This window comes from Quercus lobata, chromosome 6, assembly GCF_001633185.2.
Source record: "Quercus lobata isolate SW786 chromosome 6, ValleyOak3.0 Primary Assembly, whole genome shotgun sequence".
NCBI lineage: Eukaryota > Viridiplantae > Streptophyta > Magnoliopsida > Fagales > Fagaceae > Quercus > Quercus lobata.
Window position 1 is genome coordinate 39,503,249 of NC_044909.1, and position 18,094 is coordinate 39,521,342.

Sequence of the window (18,094 nt, forward strand, 5' to 3'; positions counted from 1 at the left end):
TTCGGCCAAGTTGATCTATCTGAGAATCCCTCTGATGACTTAGGTGACCCCAGTTTGACTGAAGCGGATCTCCTATCAGAAGGGACTTTTTCTCAGGTTGAAATGGGTTTTAAAAGGAAACCTCCAACCAACCTGCTCAACCTAATTGAAGGCCATCCGGGGAAGGACGCGCCGGGGAAGCCACAATCCAAGCTTCCTCCTCCTCCACCCAAGCCTCAGCCTGCTCATACCAGGTCATCTTCCACCTAGTCACAGCCATCATCTCCACGGTCTAAACTTCTTCCTCCTCCTCAGTGGCCCGAGCCCGCTGATCCAAAAAGGAAAAGGGCTTCCAAAGGCAAAGAGCCCATGGATGGGGGGAGGTCTCACTCCTTCCAGGAGGAAGATGAAGCCCGACAAGCTTCGAAACAACTAAAAATACGGCACCAGGGCCAAGAAAAAGAAGCCGTCAATCAGTCCGAGCCCCAGACTTGGCCTCCTGCCCCAATGCTTCACGGAGAGCCTTTGATGGACAACGCCTCCCTCAGGGACTTCTGAGGGGGTGAAGGCACCTATGTGGCCGATGCGTTAGAGAGATCCTTGCTACTTCCTGCCGATATGGCCAAGTTGGGGAATTTGAGGAGGCAGGAGATCTTTCTCAGCATCAAAAGGTACTTGGGCATGGTAAGACTTCTAACATTTGTGATTCCATTGATTTTTGTCCCTTGGTCTCAAACTTACCGTGTGCTTGTTTCAATTGACAGGCTGTCCAAGCCACTTATAGATTAGAAGAGGTAGCTAACGAACAGAGCAGGACCCTAGAGCTCGAGCGTGACAAGCACTTGGATGCTACGGGGACCCTTAAAAACTTCAAGGCTGATCTTTTAAAAGCAAGGGAGGATCTGAAGGAGATGACAAGGGCCCAAGATAGCACTGAATCAGACCTAGCTTGCGCTCAAAAACAGGCCGAAAGCCAGACGAGGCGCCTACTCGAGACTGAGGATCAGCTGAAGATTGCCAAGGAGCAAATCGCTGATCTAAAGAAGAAGTTGGCCGAGGCAGAGGAGGCCAAGAACGTCGCGGAGAGGGCCAGGGATGAAGCCTTGAGGGCTAAGGCAGAGGCGGAGTTCGCCAGGACGGAGGCCGAGAGCTCCAAGGAGAAAGCTGAAGAGAAGGCTTATGACTTGAGAGTGGCTGAGACCCAGGCCACTCTCAAGGCTCAAGTACCTGGGGTATGCAGGCTCTATTATTCCCAGGTTTGGAATGAAGCCCTTAAACAAGCTGGGGTTGAGGTGTCATCCGACCTGTGGAAGGTGGAGAATGTATACTACCCTCTTGCCATCCGGGAAAATGCCCCCGCTAGCTCCGAGGCTGAGGTTGCTCTTGAGGAGGCTGAAACTGCTCGGCCTGAAGCTGCTCTGACCATAACCGCTCCTGACGAGCCAGCTAAGGAGAGTGAGCTTTCTAGGGTAACCGAAACAAATGAAGGCTCGAACCCTGAAGTGCCCTAGAAGACTGTAAAGTCTACAGCTGATGCTCAGGCCTTTCATGCCGAGGAGTCAGCTCTCTCAGTTCAGCCCCTTCAGACTATTCCCCCAAATGAGGGCTCCAAGGATCCTCAGCTCTCCAAGGATGGAATCAGGATAAAACTGAAGAAATAGGCCATCTTGGCTAGCTTCTGTTTTTTTTTTTTTTTTTTTTTTTTTTTTTTTTTTGTGAACGTTGGAATCGTTGTAATTAGACCTTTAGATTAAATGTACGAAATTCCTTCTTTTACATTATGTGTTTATTGTTATTATTATTATTATTATTAGTGTGAATCTCCTGTCTCATGAGTTGGTTATCCTAATGGGTAAAAATGGTTATGTACATACCATATTTGAAATTAAACATTTAAATTCTAACTCACCAGCATTAAAGGGACACTTAGTTTGCGTTTGCTCACATTTTTAGGGGGCGGGGGCCGAATATATGATCCGAGGTACCGAGCGTATACTTACGCTATATTCGCAACTTGCATGGATGCTTGATCTTGCTAATTTCTTCAAAGGTTGTGGTCCGAGGATTCGCCCAACATTTGGATTCTACCTGCCACCTAAACTCTTGCTGGAAGTAGTTAGTTTCTCCATAGGTTTGAGTCCGAGGACCATGCAAGGCCTTGGTTTTGTCTAGTATTTAGATCTTTCTTGAAGTAACTAGTTTCCCCATAGGTTTGAGTCCGAGAACCATGCAAGACCTTGGTTTTTTCTAGTATTGAAATTTTTCTGGAAGTAACTAATTTCCCCATAGATTTGAGTCTGAGGACCATGCAAGATCTTTATTCTGTCTAGTACAAAATTTTTCTGGAAGTAACTAGTTTCCCCATAGATTTGAATTTGAGGGTCATGTAAGACCTTGGTTCTGTCTAGTACTAAAAATTTTCTGGAAGTAACTAGTTTCCTCATAGGTTTGAGTCCGAGAACCATGCAAGACCTTGGTTCTGTCTAGTACTAAAATTTTTCTGTAGTTTCCCCATAAGTTTGAGTTCGAGGACCATGCAAGACCTTGGTTCTGTCTAGTACTTAGATGGTTGCCAAAATACAAGACATATAATCATAATAGACTTTAAATTTGAATTAGAGAAATGTTTTTGTTAATAATAATACATTCTCAGGTTATTTACATTCCGTGGACAAGGTACAACTTTTTCATCTAAATCTTCTAAGTAGTATGCACCTATTCTTGCTACTGAAGTAACTCGGTATGGTCCTTCCCAATTAGGTCCCAACTTTCCCCAAAAGGGGTTCTTGGCAGCACCCACAACTTTCCTCAACACTATGTCCCCTGGTGCTAGTGGTCTCAACTTCACATTGGCATTATATTCCTGCTTGAGCTTCTGGAGATAATAAGCCGACTGGATCACTGCCTTTTCTCTTCGTTCATCGATCAGATCTAGGCTCTTCCCTAGTAGTTCATCATTACTGCTTGGAGTGAAGGAGCTCGTCCTCAACGTTGGGAAGCTTGCCTCTAGAGGGATAACAACCTCGGCCCCATAGGTCATGGCAAAAGGTGTCTCCCCTGTTGATCGTCGTGGTGTAATCCGGTAAGTCCATAAGACGTGTGGCAGCTCTTCTACCCATCTTCCCTTGGCGTCATCCAGTCTCTTCTTAAACCTATTGACTATGACCTTGTTGACAGTCTCGGCCTGTCCATTTCCCTGAGGATAAGTTAAGGTTAAGTACTTGTTTGTGATCCCCAGTTCGCAACAGTATCTTGTGAAGGCTTTGCTATCAAATTGGAGTCCATTATCTGAAATGAGGGTACAAAGGACCCCGAATCGTGTAACAATGTTTCTCCAAATGAATTTCTTAGCATCCACATCTCTGATGTTGGCCAATGGCTCAGCTTTGACCCATTTGGTGAAGTAATCTGTGCCGACCAACAAATATCTCTTATTTCCTGCTGCCTTGGGGAAATGGCCTACAATATCCAGGCCCCACTGGGCGAACGACCATGGACTGGATAAAGGGTTGAGGACCCCTTCTGGCTGATGAATATTTGGGGCAAACCTTTAGCACTGGTCACATTTCTTAGCATATTCTAGGGCTTCCTTCTGCATCCCCGGCCACCAATATCCCTGGGTAATGGCTCGGTGTGACAGAGATCTTCCTCCTGTGTGGCTCCCACAGATCCTTTCGTGCAGCTCTTCAGGGTAAATACACAGTAAATATGGCCCAGAATAGGAGCGCTTATACAATTTGTGGTCCTCGAACAACCAGAACCGAGGAGTGTTTCTTCGTATTTTTTCAGCCTCTGACTTCTCCTCAGGCAGGATATCATCTTTAAGGAACCTCACTATAGGGTCCATCCAGCTAGGACCCACTCTAACCTCATGGATATGGACCATGCCTTTTGTAACCTCATTTGCTCTATCCAGATGCTCGACAAGAATAATTCGAGGCAAACCCCCTGCCGAGGAGGTAGCAAGCGTGGCCAATGAATCTGCATAAGTGTTTTCACTTTTGGAGATGTGTGACAGGCTGAAAAGATCGAAGTCTGACTGCAAGCGTTTGACCTGGCTTAAGTACTCTTGCATCCTTGCATCTCTGGCTTCCAACTCTCCCTTTACCTGGCCCACTATTAATCTCAAGTTCGAGAACATCTCTACTGCTTTTCCTCTCATTTTCTGCACCATGTTCATTCCTTGTAACAAGGCCTCATATTCGGCTTCGTTATTCGTGGCCGAGAACCCAAGTCTCGGAGATTTCTCTATGATAGTCTTCTCAGGAAATACTAGGACTAGCCCTACTCCGGACCCCCTTTGATTTGCTGCGCCATCAACGTACACCTTCCAACATAGGGGTCTTGGCATAGAGATCACTCCAAACGATTTTCCATCCATATTGCGCTCCTCTGTTACTATTTCTACTATTGGTTCAGCAAATTCGGCCACCAAGTCAGCTAGGACCTAGCCCTTTATAGAGGTCCGGGGCATGTACTTGATGTCAAAAGCTCCCAGAATTGTGCTCCATATGGCAATCCTTCCAGTGTAATTAGCAGTCCGAAGTACAGACTTCAAAGGTAGTTGGGTTAGAACAACCACTGTGTGGGCTTGGAAATAATGGGGAAGCTTTCGCGTAGCATGAACCACAGCCAGTATGGCTTTCTCCAAGGGTAAGTATCTGACCTCGGCTTCATGCAGCGACTTGCTCACGTAATAGACTAGCTTTTGAAGGCCATTGTCATCCCGTATTAGCACCAAACTCATAGCATGAGAGGTCATAGCAATATATGCGTATAGGACTTCATCGGCCTCAGGACTGGACATGATAGGTAGCCAGGATAGGTATTCCTTGAGTTGCTGGAAGGCAACAATACAATCCTCGGACCACTCAAATCTTTTCCACTTGTTGATCAAGAGATAGAACGGTCTACATCTATCTGCCAACCTGGAAATGAATTGATTCAAGGCCGCGATCATTCCAGTAAGCTTTTGGACCTCCTTAGTGTTTTGCGGTGGTTTTAGATCATTAATAGCCTTGATCTAGTCAGGGTTAACCTCAATTCCCCTATAAGTAACCATGTAGCCTAAAAACTTGCCTAATCCCACACCAAATGAGCATTTAGAAGCATTTAGGCGCAGCTTGTGCTTCCTTAAAACATCAAAGGTGCTGTCGAGATCTCCTAAATGCTCAAACACCACTTTACTCTTCACCACCATATCATCAACATAGATTTCGATGCTCTTACCCAACTGCGGCTCAAACATTCTTGTCATCATCCTTTGATAAGTGGACCCTGTGTTCTTCAGACCGAACGGCATTACCTTGTAGTGGTAGTTCCCAGTAAGTGTCATGAAGGCTGTCTTTTCCTGATCCTCCAGGGCTAGTGGTATTTGATGATAGCCTTGAAAGGCATTTAAGAAGCTCATCCAAGGATGGCCTGCTGTTGCATCTACCAGCTGGTCTATGCGAGGCATGGGGAACAGGTCTTTTAGGCATGCTTTATTTAGGTCTGTGAAGTCTACACAAACCCACCATTTTCCACTTTTCTTCTTGACCACCACGGTGTTGGCCAACTATTTGGGGTAAAAAACCTCTTTGATAGCCCCCGCACGCTTAAACTTCACCACTTCGTCCCTAATCGCATCAGCGTGCTCTCTTGATGGGCGACGGGGTGGCTACTTCTTAGGAGTGATGGACGGGTTGACATTGAGATGGTGACAGATGAAGGTTGGATCAATCTCGGGAGCATCGCAAGCATCCCATGCAAATACGTCAATATTTCTTTTGAAAAACTTAATCAACTCCTCCTTCTCCTGAAGAGGCAGCTGAGCCCCTACCCTAAAGAACTTCTCCGAGTCATCACCAATGACCACCTTCTCTAGATCTTCGCATTTTGCCTCCTCGACAGCTGTATCAAGAGGCGACACCAGGGCCTTTGATTGCTATAAGTTCTTTTCAGCAAAGGCCGAGGACTCCGCATCGAGCCGATGTGAGATGGCAGTCACCACACACTGCCTTGCCGTGGTTTGGCAACCACGGATTTCGAGAACTTGGTCCCCTGACGGGAATTTCACCTTTTAATGCAAGGAGGAGGCAACAGCCCCCAAGGTATAGAGCCAAGGCCTACCGACGATGGCCGTATAGGGGGAGTAAGTGTCCACCACGATAAAGTTCACCTCCACTGTCTCTAGGCCGGTCTGGATGGGTAGCCTAATCATGCCCTTTGGAATAACAAGCTTCCCATCGAAACTCATCAAAGGGGAGTTATAGGGCATCAAATCTTCCAGTTTTAACCTCAGCCCCTTGTAGAGGTTAGGGTACATAACCTCGGCCCCACTGCCACCATCCACCATCACCCTTTTCACGTCGTAGTTCCCGATTCTGAGAGTGATCAATAGCGCATCGTTATGGGGTTGGGTGGTTCCGATCTTGTCTTTTTCTGAAAAACTCAAGGTTGGGCGAAAATTCATTCTAGCCCTCTTCGGCTCTGGTTGGGATTCCTCGGCAGGCCGTTGAGCCACAGAAAACACTCGTGAAGGGCGCATGCCTGTTCTTTCTAGCGCGACCAAGATTATATTGATCGTTCCTAGGGGTGGCCTTAAGGCAGTATCTCTCTGGGGTTCCTAATGGGTCTGGCTTTGATGACCACTGGAATGATGTAGAAGGTGCTTCAACTTTCCTTCTCGGACTAGCTGGTCCAGGTAGTTCCAGAAGTTCTTGCAATTCTCTGTGGTATGTCCGTGGTCCTGGTGGTATTGGCAATAAAAGTTCTGATTACGCCTCGTGGACTCTCCCGCCATCTTATTTGGCCACTTAAAGTATGGCTTGTTCTTGATTTTCTCCAACACTCGATGTACTAGTTCTCGGAATACAATATTGACAGTCTGTGTGTTGGTTACTCCGGATTGCCCTACGAAATCTCTCCTCGGGCAGTTGCTGTTATATCGGTCCGAACTGAAATCCCTCATCTCCTGAGGGATAACTTTTTCTTTTCCCTTACCTTACAGCTGGTCTTCCTCTACTCGTTTATACTTATCAATCCGATCCATTAGTTGGCGCACACTGGTGGCAGGCTTGCCAGTCAGAGACTTCCTCAAGCCGTGCTCGGCTGGGAAACTATTTTTGAAGGTGCTGATGGCGACATCGTCAAAATTGTCGTCTATTTCATTATACATCTCCCAATATCTGTTCGAGTAAGCCTTTAGAGTTTCTTCATCATGTATGGATAACGACAATAAAGCACTCAAGGGCCGAGGAGCTCTGCTGTTTGTAACGAAACGGGAGACAAAAGCTTGGGTTAGCTGCCTATACGAATCTACGGAATTCGTCTTTAAGCCATTGAACCACTTTATCGCCACTGGTCCCAAACTAGATGGGAAAACCTTGCACATCGGCACCTCATTTTTAGAATGGACAGTCATCCTTTGGTTAAACTGGCTCACATGCTCCACGGGGTCTGTTTTGCCGTTATAAATGGCAAAGGTTGACTATTGGAATCGTCGAAGAAGTGTAGCCCCTTCTATACGGCATGTGAAAGGTGATTTGGAGAGTTAATCTAATGCCCTGCTCATGGCATCGTTTCCCAAGCCCCTAGGAGATGGGCTTTTACGTTTACGCCTTCGGTAGTGCTCTTCTTCGTGAAAGAAGGTCTCGCTTGGAGGAGTTCTCGATCTTTACCTATAGTCATCATCGCTTTCATCATCGGAGGGCATGTCAGGGCTAGAATGAGATCACCTTCGTTGTGCATGGCGCAGCTTTCTCTTCAAATTGGCTATCTCTCACTGCATGGCCTGCTTATCATTCTGTCTCTAGGATACATGACTCTTAACTTCTTCTGGTTGCATGGCCCGGTTGTTATTTTGTCTCTGGAGCACGTAACTGCCCACACGAGAATAACTTTTGCTGGTTTGAGTGGTGTGCACACTTCCCTCTCGAAACTTTCTATTATCTTCATTTTGATCATGCTCAGGGTTAGGAAAGTTACCCTGTTGTTGGGATCTAGACTGTTCAGGCTGATGGAAGCCTGCTTGATGAGGGCCTAATCCTACCATGCTTGATTGTTGCCCTTACTAACACACAAGTTCTCCCCACAGACGGCGCCAATTGTAGGGACTGGGTTTGAGCACTTCTTCTATTAGATGAGTGGACTCAGGCCCAACTAGCCCAATACAATAAATTTATAGAGAGTGAGTTTAAGAACTAGGCCTAAGTGAGGGTTACAACAACCAGATATGGTTATCAGTGGGTTGAGTAATAAGGACATGGACCAAAATGTGAAATTCAGTCCTCAGCCCTCATCCGAGGAGCTTGTTGTTCTTTTTATTTCTTCAGTGCTTGGGTACAAAGGTTTCAAAGATGATACAAACTGCTACAATATTCTCCATTTCTAATTCCCGATCCTCTCTCTCTCTCCCCCCCCCCCTCTTATTGGAGGATTTGTCACATTATATATCCCCTTCCAGTTGATCTTAGCCCTTCATCTGTTGATCATGCAAGTTACTACTTGAGTGCTTGTCCTATCAGCCGCCTTCCCAAACCTTCTGTGAGTTGCAGCAACTAAGGCTGCACTGTTCAGGGATCATTTCCTCATTAATGCGGCCAGAACGTTAGTTGTGAGCATTTAATATGGAGGTGATAGTTTCTCCTTGAATTGCTCCTCCACCATGCTCCCATGGCTAACCCACAGTACTTGTCCTTTTTCTTGGGATGCCCTGGGAGGCTACCTTTGATGGCGTGCCGCTCTTCTCTTCTAGGATCTCAGTTGGCCAAGAACAGGATTGTCCTCGGCGATGCTTCTTGGCAATTTGGACTTTCTTCGTCCGTCCTCAGGCATTTCTTCCTCCTCGACGTGGGTCTTGGGCTTAGTATAAGGTGGGCCGGGGTTGCCAAATTCTTTGACCCCACATATACTTATATAAAAATATATTTATATAGACTTAAGATTAAATTGTGTAAATTTGTAAATAGGTCTATATAATATCAAATTATTATTTATATGTTATTAATAATATAAACCTTCTATTTGTAATAAAAATTCATAAATTTGTTAAGGAGTAAAAAATTTTAGTCACAATTTTACCATGTGTTGAAACCCACTTTTGATAATATGGACCTAAAGGGCCAAAAGCAAAAAATCCAAACCAAGAAAAAGACAAAAGAAATTAGAGGATAGAAGCAAATCAATAGGGCCATGCCCCTAAGGCCCAGGAAGTGAATAAGCATGGCCCAAGCAAAGGCCCAAGGAGGAGAAATATCTATTGACCCACTACGGGATATGGGCAACATGGAAGAATCAGCCAAGATGAAATGGCCCTCTCCCAGAAATAAGAATGGGCCTTGAATGGGCAAAAGAAGAAGGAATGAGGCATAAGGCCCAATAGGCAAGCTAGCAAGAATTAATGGAAAACAATAAGGGAGAGACCTGGAAAGGCCCACTGACAGCAAGACAAGGTGAGGCAAGCCCAACAAACTTACACCATTCTCTATAAAGGGGCAAACGCAAATGGAAAGGCAAAATAAAAGGGACCAAAAAAAAATTCAAATAACAGCAACAAAAACCGTGTGGAAAAGGAAGAAAACAAGGCCTGAAGAGAAAAAACAAAAATGCAATGGCTAAAGCACCACCAACCTGTACCTAACCAATGCAAGGAAGGTGGACCCATGGCTGAAGGAATTACAAAGGGTGTAGTTTGGTGGAGGGGGGAAAAACTAGCCCACAGCCAAGCACTTGCATCAAGCGTAAGGGCCCGTAGGATGTCCTACATCCGAAGGGATGAGGGAGGTACGACCGAACTCCGCCCAGCTGTAGGCCAGAACATACTAGTCCGTAGCGCAGCGTCATAAGTGCGTTGCCTCTTCATAAATGAGTTAATGAGTTCAAGCAGCCAGCTTCTTGTATGCAAGGTACCCCCGGGGGTAATCTGCAGTTTTGAAGCAATCAGCCCGCTATTCCTGGCTAGAGGAAGGAATAGAATAAAGGGCTGCCCATATCAAAAGCTCGTTTTATCATCCGTTTTCTCTTTCGCTTCACTATCTCTAATTTCTTGCTTGTTTTCCTACTTTTAATCCCTAAAACCTAAATCTAGACCATTTGGAGCCATTATCACGTATACCCGCGTGTGCATGGCGAAAGGCTTTGTAGGGGTCACCACTCCCCGTCCTAAGCGCCAAAACACGCTCGATGTCAACTCAGCATTGGGAAACAGAGAGCATCCATCGCTGTCACTCCCCTAACACGCACTACGTCGGACCGCCGATTCCCCATAGCTTCGTCGAGCAACCATTGCCTTCTTGTCTTACAAACGAAAATGCTCTTTCTCGGCCATTGGATCAGCAAGGGTGTGATTCAAATGGATCAAGAGAAGATCAGGTCTGTTGTGGACTGGGAAGTGCCGAAGAAGGAGAAAGCAGGCAGCAATTGGTGAAGCCAGATGCTCAAAGCCATTTTAGATACGGCAAGACAGCTCAGGAAGAGTAGAAAGTTGCCACAACCAAGGGGGGGTTGTTTGCTTTATAGGAATAGGAAGCCAAAAAACGTGAGCCTTTTTACAAACTTCTTAAAGGGGGAGAGCGCTGGGGCAGCGTCAAGGAGAACGCCGTGACGCCATCAGTTTGGAGCGCAAGCAAAGCTTGCTGCAAAGGAAAGTATATTTCCTATATCCTACCAGGACCTCTTTTAGGAGGTGCTCTGCTAGGAAAGCATCTTTATCCAAAATAAGTAGTAAATTGGCTAGGGAGCACTTGATGCATGCTAGAGAGGTTAATAGAAAGAGACCCAAGGTTTTACCATTCAAAGGGGAGAGAGAGGTACACAAGAGAACGAAATGGATGAGAGTTGTCATGGGATACATAGTGGAAGAAAGAGAAAACGTTGTACATGCTTAGAGGTAGTGGAGGTTGAACCCCATACAACCAGATAGGTAGTAGGCACCTCTAAAGAGTGATTGCAGGAGACAAAATGGTTGGTGAGCAATGAGGGTAAAAGAGAGAAATCACACAAGCTTGATTAGGTGTATAAATAGGAACAATATCCATAAGAGGAAGGGGGATAGTGACTTAGGCAATCTAAACAAAGAGTTGAAAATGAAAGAAGAGAGAAAAGAGAAAGAGTGAAGTAAGACTTAATAAAATAGAAGGGTGTAAACGGTAAAAATAGCATGCATTAATAGACAAATCTTTTCTTTCTCTCTCGTAACAAACCCACTCTTTGTAATTTCATTGAATGAAAAGTCCAAAATGTACAACTTTATGGCCTAATCCAGTAATAAGATTGAATAAGTTGGGGTTTGGGCTCTCTTATCTTGTGCACATATTGACTCTGAGTAGATCCTACAGAGATAACAAGTCAAGCCCAACTCTCCTACCCACTGTAGAAAGCCTTAGCCCAAAAGCATAAAAGGCCCCTACACTATGTAAGTGTAAGAATTTTTTTTGCATTTAACATTATTTTTGAAATATTTTAGTTAGTTGTCATTTTACAAAATTATGTAGCAAACTAACATCTCGAGACTTTAAAACTCGAGTTCAAAGATGGAATTTGAGTTTTAACTCGAGTTCAAAGGTGGAATTCGAGTTTGTAAAACTCGATTTGTATGTGATGGCAATGTGGAAAAAATCCACATGGAAATCGAGTATTTAAAACTTGATTTCCTGTGTTCACCTGGTACTTTCTTCTTCATTGTTCTTCTTGGTTCTTCTTCCGTGGAATCCTTTCTTCTTTGTGCTTGGGTTCTTCATTGTGTTTTTCCGTGGGTTCTGTGGGCTCTTCATCGTGTTCTTCCATGGTTTCCTTTCTTCATCATGTTCTTTCTTTAATTTCTTTAGATCTTCATCATGTTCTTTCTTCAGATCTTCTATGGGTTCTTCTCTTCGTCTTCAATTTCTTAAGAATCTCAGATCTTCATCGGGTTCTTCAAATTCATCTTCTTCTTCTATGGAACTCAAGTTTTTAAGACTTGATTTCCATGTGGCAAAAATATCTCTATATCTTTTTCTTCACTGAACTCGAGCCTCAAAGACTTGAGATGTTATCCTCCAAACTTCTTCCCACTTCCTGCTAACTAACGATATAGTGTAGCAAACTCATGCTACTCTACAAATTACCTCGTAAGTGTAATCAAGTAACTTGTGAATAAACTCAAGCTTGTTAAACATGTTATGAACTAAGCCTAAACTTGTAATCTTGTTTAGTAATGAGTTCAAGTTTGAGTTGTGTTCAAAATAGAACTAAATAAACAAATCTAAACTTTTAATATTCGACTCAATTTGGCTTTGCTCGGCTCGTTTAAAACCTTGCAAAATGCTCGTGAGACTTTTTTTTGGCAGACTTAAGAGTCTGTTTGGTATCAACTTCAACTTTTAGCTTTTAGTTATGTATAATTTTTTAAAACCTTACTTTTTCTCGCTTTTTATCACTTTTTCAATTTTTTTTCAAGGTATAAATATACTTTAGCACATTTTTAGCAAAAAGCTAAATAAATTGTTCCCAAACAGACACTTAGTAATGTGTGAAACAACCTTTCACCAAACAACAGGAGCTATTGACCAGCTTATTATAGGTTTGTGCTCTACCATGGCATATTTCACCTGCCTCTTGGATGTAGTTGGAAGCCTTGGCTACTGGCCTAGAATGGGCATTGGCCTATTTGGTCTCTAATCATCTTCAACAAATTTTGTATTCAGTGTGAATGTTTTCTAGGCCAACCCGGAAAATTAAGAACCCAAAGCCTAAGGATCCTTCAATTCAAGACACCAGCAGCATCGTGCCACATCACCTCTCCAAAAATGAAGGGTTACGTATCATTAGGGCCAGTGGCCGAAGGCATTTTTGGTGATGAGCAAGGTACCTCAAAGTTGAGTTAAATATACTTCTGGTAACCATTTGCGCCATCCCTGATATTTATTATTGAGCACCTAACCATTTAAACAGATTATCGATAGAATAGCAGTTTCAGAAACACATGGCATCAGCTCCTCCAATGCAGAATTGAGGAGCAAGGTTTGTAAACCAAAGCATGAACGACTTAAACGTCAAACAAAGGAATAGGAAACAAAGCTGGTGTAGTAATCCCTTTGAATACAAAGAAAGAGGACACAAGAGACAACTGTCCAATCAATTAATTGTACAGGGAATGCAACTTAAACTTGCTATGATTTTACAAAATGGGTACAACCATAACTCCCATTTATTAAAATCAAGGAATTCATTCGGGATGAGTGACTTTCAAATGAAAACTGCATGCCCCATTGCCTTATGATAGAACCAACAGAAAAGATCAGTGAGAGAAATAAAATCAGTTTTCCTCAGTTTTTTGGGGAACCTCAGTTTTCGGGGGACCCTTCCACTTGAAGTTTTCTGCATATGTTTTCACCTGCAACCAGAACAGAAAAGGGTTCTACAATAGTTAGGGCTGATATGGATATTTTGAACAAGCAGATGAAACAATATTCTAAGGATGGCTATGATCATGTTATGTTTCTTGGGTCATGTGTCGATACAACAACACAAGACTAGCCACATGCTGACTAAAACCCATCTAAATCGTGAACTTACATGGCCACAATGAATCAATATTCCAGACAGTGGTGCTTAATAACCTAGAAACCTGACCTAAAGGGTCGCGGATGGGTTTGAACAAGTAGAAAGTCAGCTTGGGCCATGGGGGGGCAGTTTTTTGAGGAAATTTAGTATTCAGGCAGGTGTCAAGTGTGAGAAAAACCTACCCAACAAACCCAACCCATCCAAATTTAATACATCTGATTTATTTTTTAAAATTGGCTGCTTCTTATTGGCTCCTTGGATTATATTATCAACTATTGACCAATCACATTTTTCTCCCTTGATTATTCGAAAGAACTCTCTTTCTAAGTTTCATTGCCACCATAGATTATATTATCAACTATTGGCTCCTTCCACCAGCATTGCTGGAACTCATTTCAGCCACCTGAATCCATGTGGCTTCTCATTCAGTGTATCATCATCCTACTCAAAGTGAAGATGAGTGTATCATCCACAAAGAGAAGAGAAATGACTCACCTCTCAAATTTTTTGACAATTCAATAGTTGGGGGAGAGGGGATTTGAACCTTGGATGTCTCTATTGAAAACACCAAGAGGTGCCAACCAATTGAACTACAAGGCTCTTGATGACTTACCACTCAAATTGTCAACGGAAACTTCGGATACCCTCCTGACACCACCCTTGTAATCATCCTACCCAAAGCTACCATGACAATCACAAACAGCAATGGGAAAGTGGAATAGTGGATCCCCCTGCTGGACACCTCTGCTACTAGCAAAAATACCAGTAGGTGTGCCATTCACCAAAATAAAGAATTTTACAGTAGAAATATAGAACTCCACCCACTTCATCCATCTTTCACCAAAACCACACCTTTGAACCACACACAGCAGAAAATCCCAATTGAAATGATCGCAAGTCTTCTCCACATCCAATTTACATGGCACCCCTGGTCTGCTAGATTTTAGACGACTATTCAAACATTCATTCGCTATCAAGACCAAATCAAGAATTTGTCGCCCTTGGATGAAGGCATTCTACATATCAGACACTATCTCCTCTAATACCCCTTTCAATCGGTTTGCTAAAACCTTTGCCAAATATTTTTTGATGACATGGAACCTTACCAAGGAAAGGTCCTTTGGACCCACCCTTGGGGGGTAAACTCAAGATACATGACTCCGCCTGCCAGAAGTGTGTATCAGGTAATCCATGGAAACTCCTCGTGGGGATTTGAATCTAGGATGTCAAAAGCTTATCCCAAGCCTCCCACCATTAGGCACCTTTGCCAAAATTTTATATATACTACTCACAAGGCTAATTGGCCTAAAATCCTTTACTTCAATAGCACCCATTTCCTTTGGAATTAAAGTCACAAATGTTAAGGTAGCATTCAAACTTTTTTCAAAAAGCACTTATCATAAAATTCAGAGAAGAACATTATAGTGTTATTACCACAAACTAGCAAGACTGGAAGAAGGCAATAGTAAACCCATCTGGACCCAATTCTTTTCTTTTAATTATTATAAGTAACACATAAACACCCAATGCATCTTGAACCCAAGACCTCAACCTAATCATTCCATTTTCCAAAAAAAATCAAGCATGTTCCCTATTCTTATGGCCAGCCAAAAAGTGTTATCTCAATGTCAAATCTAACAACTATTGTTGAGTCCCCCAGTCCAACAATAACCCTAAAGATATAAATTCAGCTATTTGTAGGATCATGAAAATAGCTAAAACTGTCAAAAGGAAAGTGGAAGAATCTCAAACCTTCAACAATGGTGTGTGGCGTTTCTTAACCTGCAGATGAATTCAAGAACTGTTGTCAATAGGATAAATGGGAACAAAAACTTGAGGTCAAAGAAAAAACATATGCATTCATCAAAGAACTATCAATGGGAGTTTTCAACCAATAATTTAAACAATTTGAAAGCAAAGTAGCGACAGTGAAACTACAAGCATTTTACGACACAGAAATTAAACTGAAAAATAAAAATTCAGAACATATTGACACAAAAATTTAAAGTTTCAAAAAAAGAAAAGGTAATAGAACATAATGCCATCAAATTTAAAGTTCCCAAACTGTAGAAAAGCATTATACAAGACAAGCAGACAGCAGATACAAAGCTAATAACAACACAAAATTGAGACAAGGGAACAACAAAAGGCAGATTCACAACTCATATTTCATGTCCAATAACAATCATACATTGACCAGAACCCTCACAAACTTAAAGATGTGAACTACTGAACTTGCTTGTGCTAAAACACGCACCTAAACAACACAAAACAAGAAAAACTAATGTATAAGCATGTGCAATTGCAACAATAGTTTAAAGCATACAAGAAAAAAATAGAATAATTTGGTTGTTTCGTCAAAATAGTGAATAGGGGGCTAAAACTCATTTCTGAAAATGGGAGGAGGTTCCTGACATTCTCCCAAACCTTGAGGGAGGATAGTGTAATTTACCTAAAATAAAAATTATAAAAAAAATCCCTTGCAGTAGAAAATATTTAAAAAGGGAAATAACACATACCACATAATCCCAACCATGCCTTTCTGCAAATGACTTTGCAGCTTCTTCACTATCAAAACTCAATGCAGCATCACCAACATTGGCATATGGGTCCCCAGTGGATGTCCAGCCCATCAATGGATTTTCCCACCTACAAACATATTAGTAGGAACATTAATCACACGATAAAGGTGATAAAATAATTATTCCAGTAATATTGAGCACTAAAATTCGTATATAAGGACTTGATTGCATGCTCCTTGCAAAACATTTGAGGGCAGAAAACATTGTAACATGTGTTACCCATAAACCTGTGCTTGACTGTTAGTTTCCTGAATGTATAAAGGATGTTCATTCCCCTTTGGTCCAAATTCAAGAAAGACATTGTACAGTAAAAGTGAAGCATTTTAGCTTTCTTGGTTATTCTAGTAATTCATTAAATTGCAAATAATTTAAGGAAGTATTCACAAAATAGAGAATAATCATTGACAATAAATCACTTGAATAAACTTGGGGATTTCACTTTTAATCATCAAATAGTTTAGTATAAATTTGAAAATTTCAGGAAAAGATTAATTTATAGTCTTATATAAATAGTTTAATATAGTTTAGCGATTATGCATATATCAGTAATATAGTCTCAGCACATGTAAGTGTCATTTCTAATAGATCGTTGAGGCTGCTCAGTGGAAAGCCTAGTACATAAGATTGCACGAAACAAACACTATTTACCTACCTACACATTACAAATCGAATTAGAACACATTCCTACCACAAAAAATCATTGACTTGAAAGAGAATTCAAATTTCTAGACAAAAATGACAACCCTTTATACAGATAAAAAGAACATACTTCTGTGTTGACATAAAATTGATCTTCCACCTTCCAACTTTTCCCGATCCTTGTTGAGTCGCAGTTCTAGCAGGTGCGTAAATGACAACCTACAATGCACTTCAAATTATTGAAGAAAAAAAAGTACTTTTGAAAGAAAACCTTAACCTATCAGTACTAAACCGCATTTCCAATCCGCCTAAATATAAACATTTCCAGCTCCCCTCAATTCCCAAAACACTAGCAAGTAAAATACCCAGCTCACAACTATCAAATTATCCACACACAAACACACACACACGCAAAACCCAGCTCAATTTTCATGTTTGAAATTGGAAAGGCCCAAGTCTACTTAGCAAAAATTCAATCTCAGCAAGAAAAAAAATATACCCAAATCCCAAGAAGTCAAATTTTTCATTTCATATATTAAAAATGAAAACTTGAAAGAATATGATTCATTAGAAACTGGGTCAAAAAAGATGAATCAAATTGAAGCCTATAGAAAAAAAAAAGGTGTACCCTGCGACGAAGGTGTTCATCGGGGATTCCGGAGACGACGCCGATCTCGCTAGGCTTTCTCTCGACCAGTGCGTCGGCGGAGAATGGTCTGGACCACTGGACTAGCGTGGTTCGGAGACCACGACCATGGCTCCAGATACTACGTTGCAGAGAGCTCGCCATCAATCTATGCTATGAGTAGTTGCGTACAACAGCACCGTGAGTGCCCACAGTTTTTTGCTTTCACATAAAATAAAAACTGGAACTGAAAGTAAAGCAATAGTAATGCTAGTAAGTAAAACTACCACCAAGCACTGTGTGAGTGTTAACACTATAGTATACTTAGGCATATTTGCGGGTTGGCCCCTATTTTGTTATTTATACATGAAATATGCCCCTAGCCCTCATTTTTTAATAATAACACTTATTTTTTAGAATCACTTTTTCTAATAGATACCATAGGAGTATAATGTGCATTATTGATTGGATGATTTTGCGATTATGTATGAATTTATGAATGAAACTTTTAATTTTTGAGAGTTTATAAATTCTTAGTTTTTTTTTTTAAGATTTTTTTTAGATTATAATTCTAAAAAATATCTAAATTCTCATGAAAATACAAGACCTCTAACTTCAGGTTCAAGTGAAAAACATAAAGTCTAGCATAAATTTAATTGTGATATTTCCAATGATGCGGAATACTAAATTTCAAAATATCACTCTAGGAAAATAAATTATCCATAAGTTCATCTTTGAACAAATT

At 41.9% G+C, this 18,094-nt stretch overlaps 1 protein-coding gene across 1 annotated transcript; it reads right to left on the reverse strand.

Moving 5' to 3' along the window:
• Window positions 1-12,892: 12,892 nt before the first annotated feature.
• On the reverse strand, window positions 12,893-17,603 carry LOC115950538 (NADH dehydrogenase [ubiquinone] iron-sulfur protein 4, mitochondrial). Its single transcript, XM_031067728.1, has 5 exons — window positions 17,353-17,603; window positions 16,855-16,943; window positions 16,023-16,152; window positions 15,256-15,285; window positions 12,893-13,333 (listed from the first exon to the last, which is right to left on the reverse strand). Exons 1-5 carry the CDS (start codon window positions 17,512-17,514, stop codon window positions 13,256-13,258), a joined length of 489 nt encoding a protein of 162 aa, XP_030923588.1. The 5' UTR covers window positions 17,515-17,603; the 3' UTR covers window positions 12,893-13,255.
• Between the last annotated feature and the right edge of the window lie 491 nt (window positions 17,604-18,094).

Excerpts from the sequence above, each read along its gene's own strand:
- LOC115950538 (XM_031067728.1), bottom strand. The coding sequence starts at position 17,514 with ATGGCGAGCTCTCTGCAACGTAGTATCTGGAGCCATGGTCGTGGTCTC. Across the intron at positions 15,286-16,022 it reads GGCATGGTTGGGATTATGTG|GTTAAGAAACGCCACACACC; the intron begins GTATGTGTTATT and ends ATTCATCTGCAG. Across the intron at positions 13,334-15,255 it reads GCCACACACCATTGTTGAAG|GTGAAAACATATGCAGAAAA; the intron begins GTTTGAGATTCT and ends TTCTGGTTGCAG.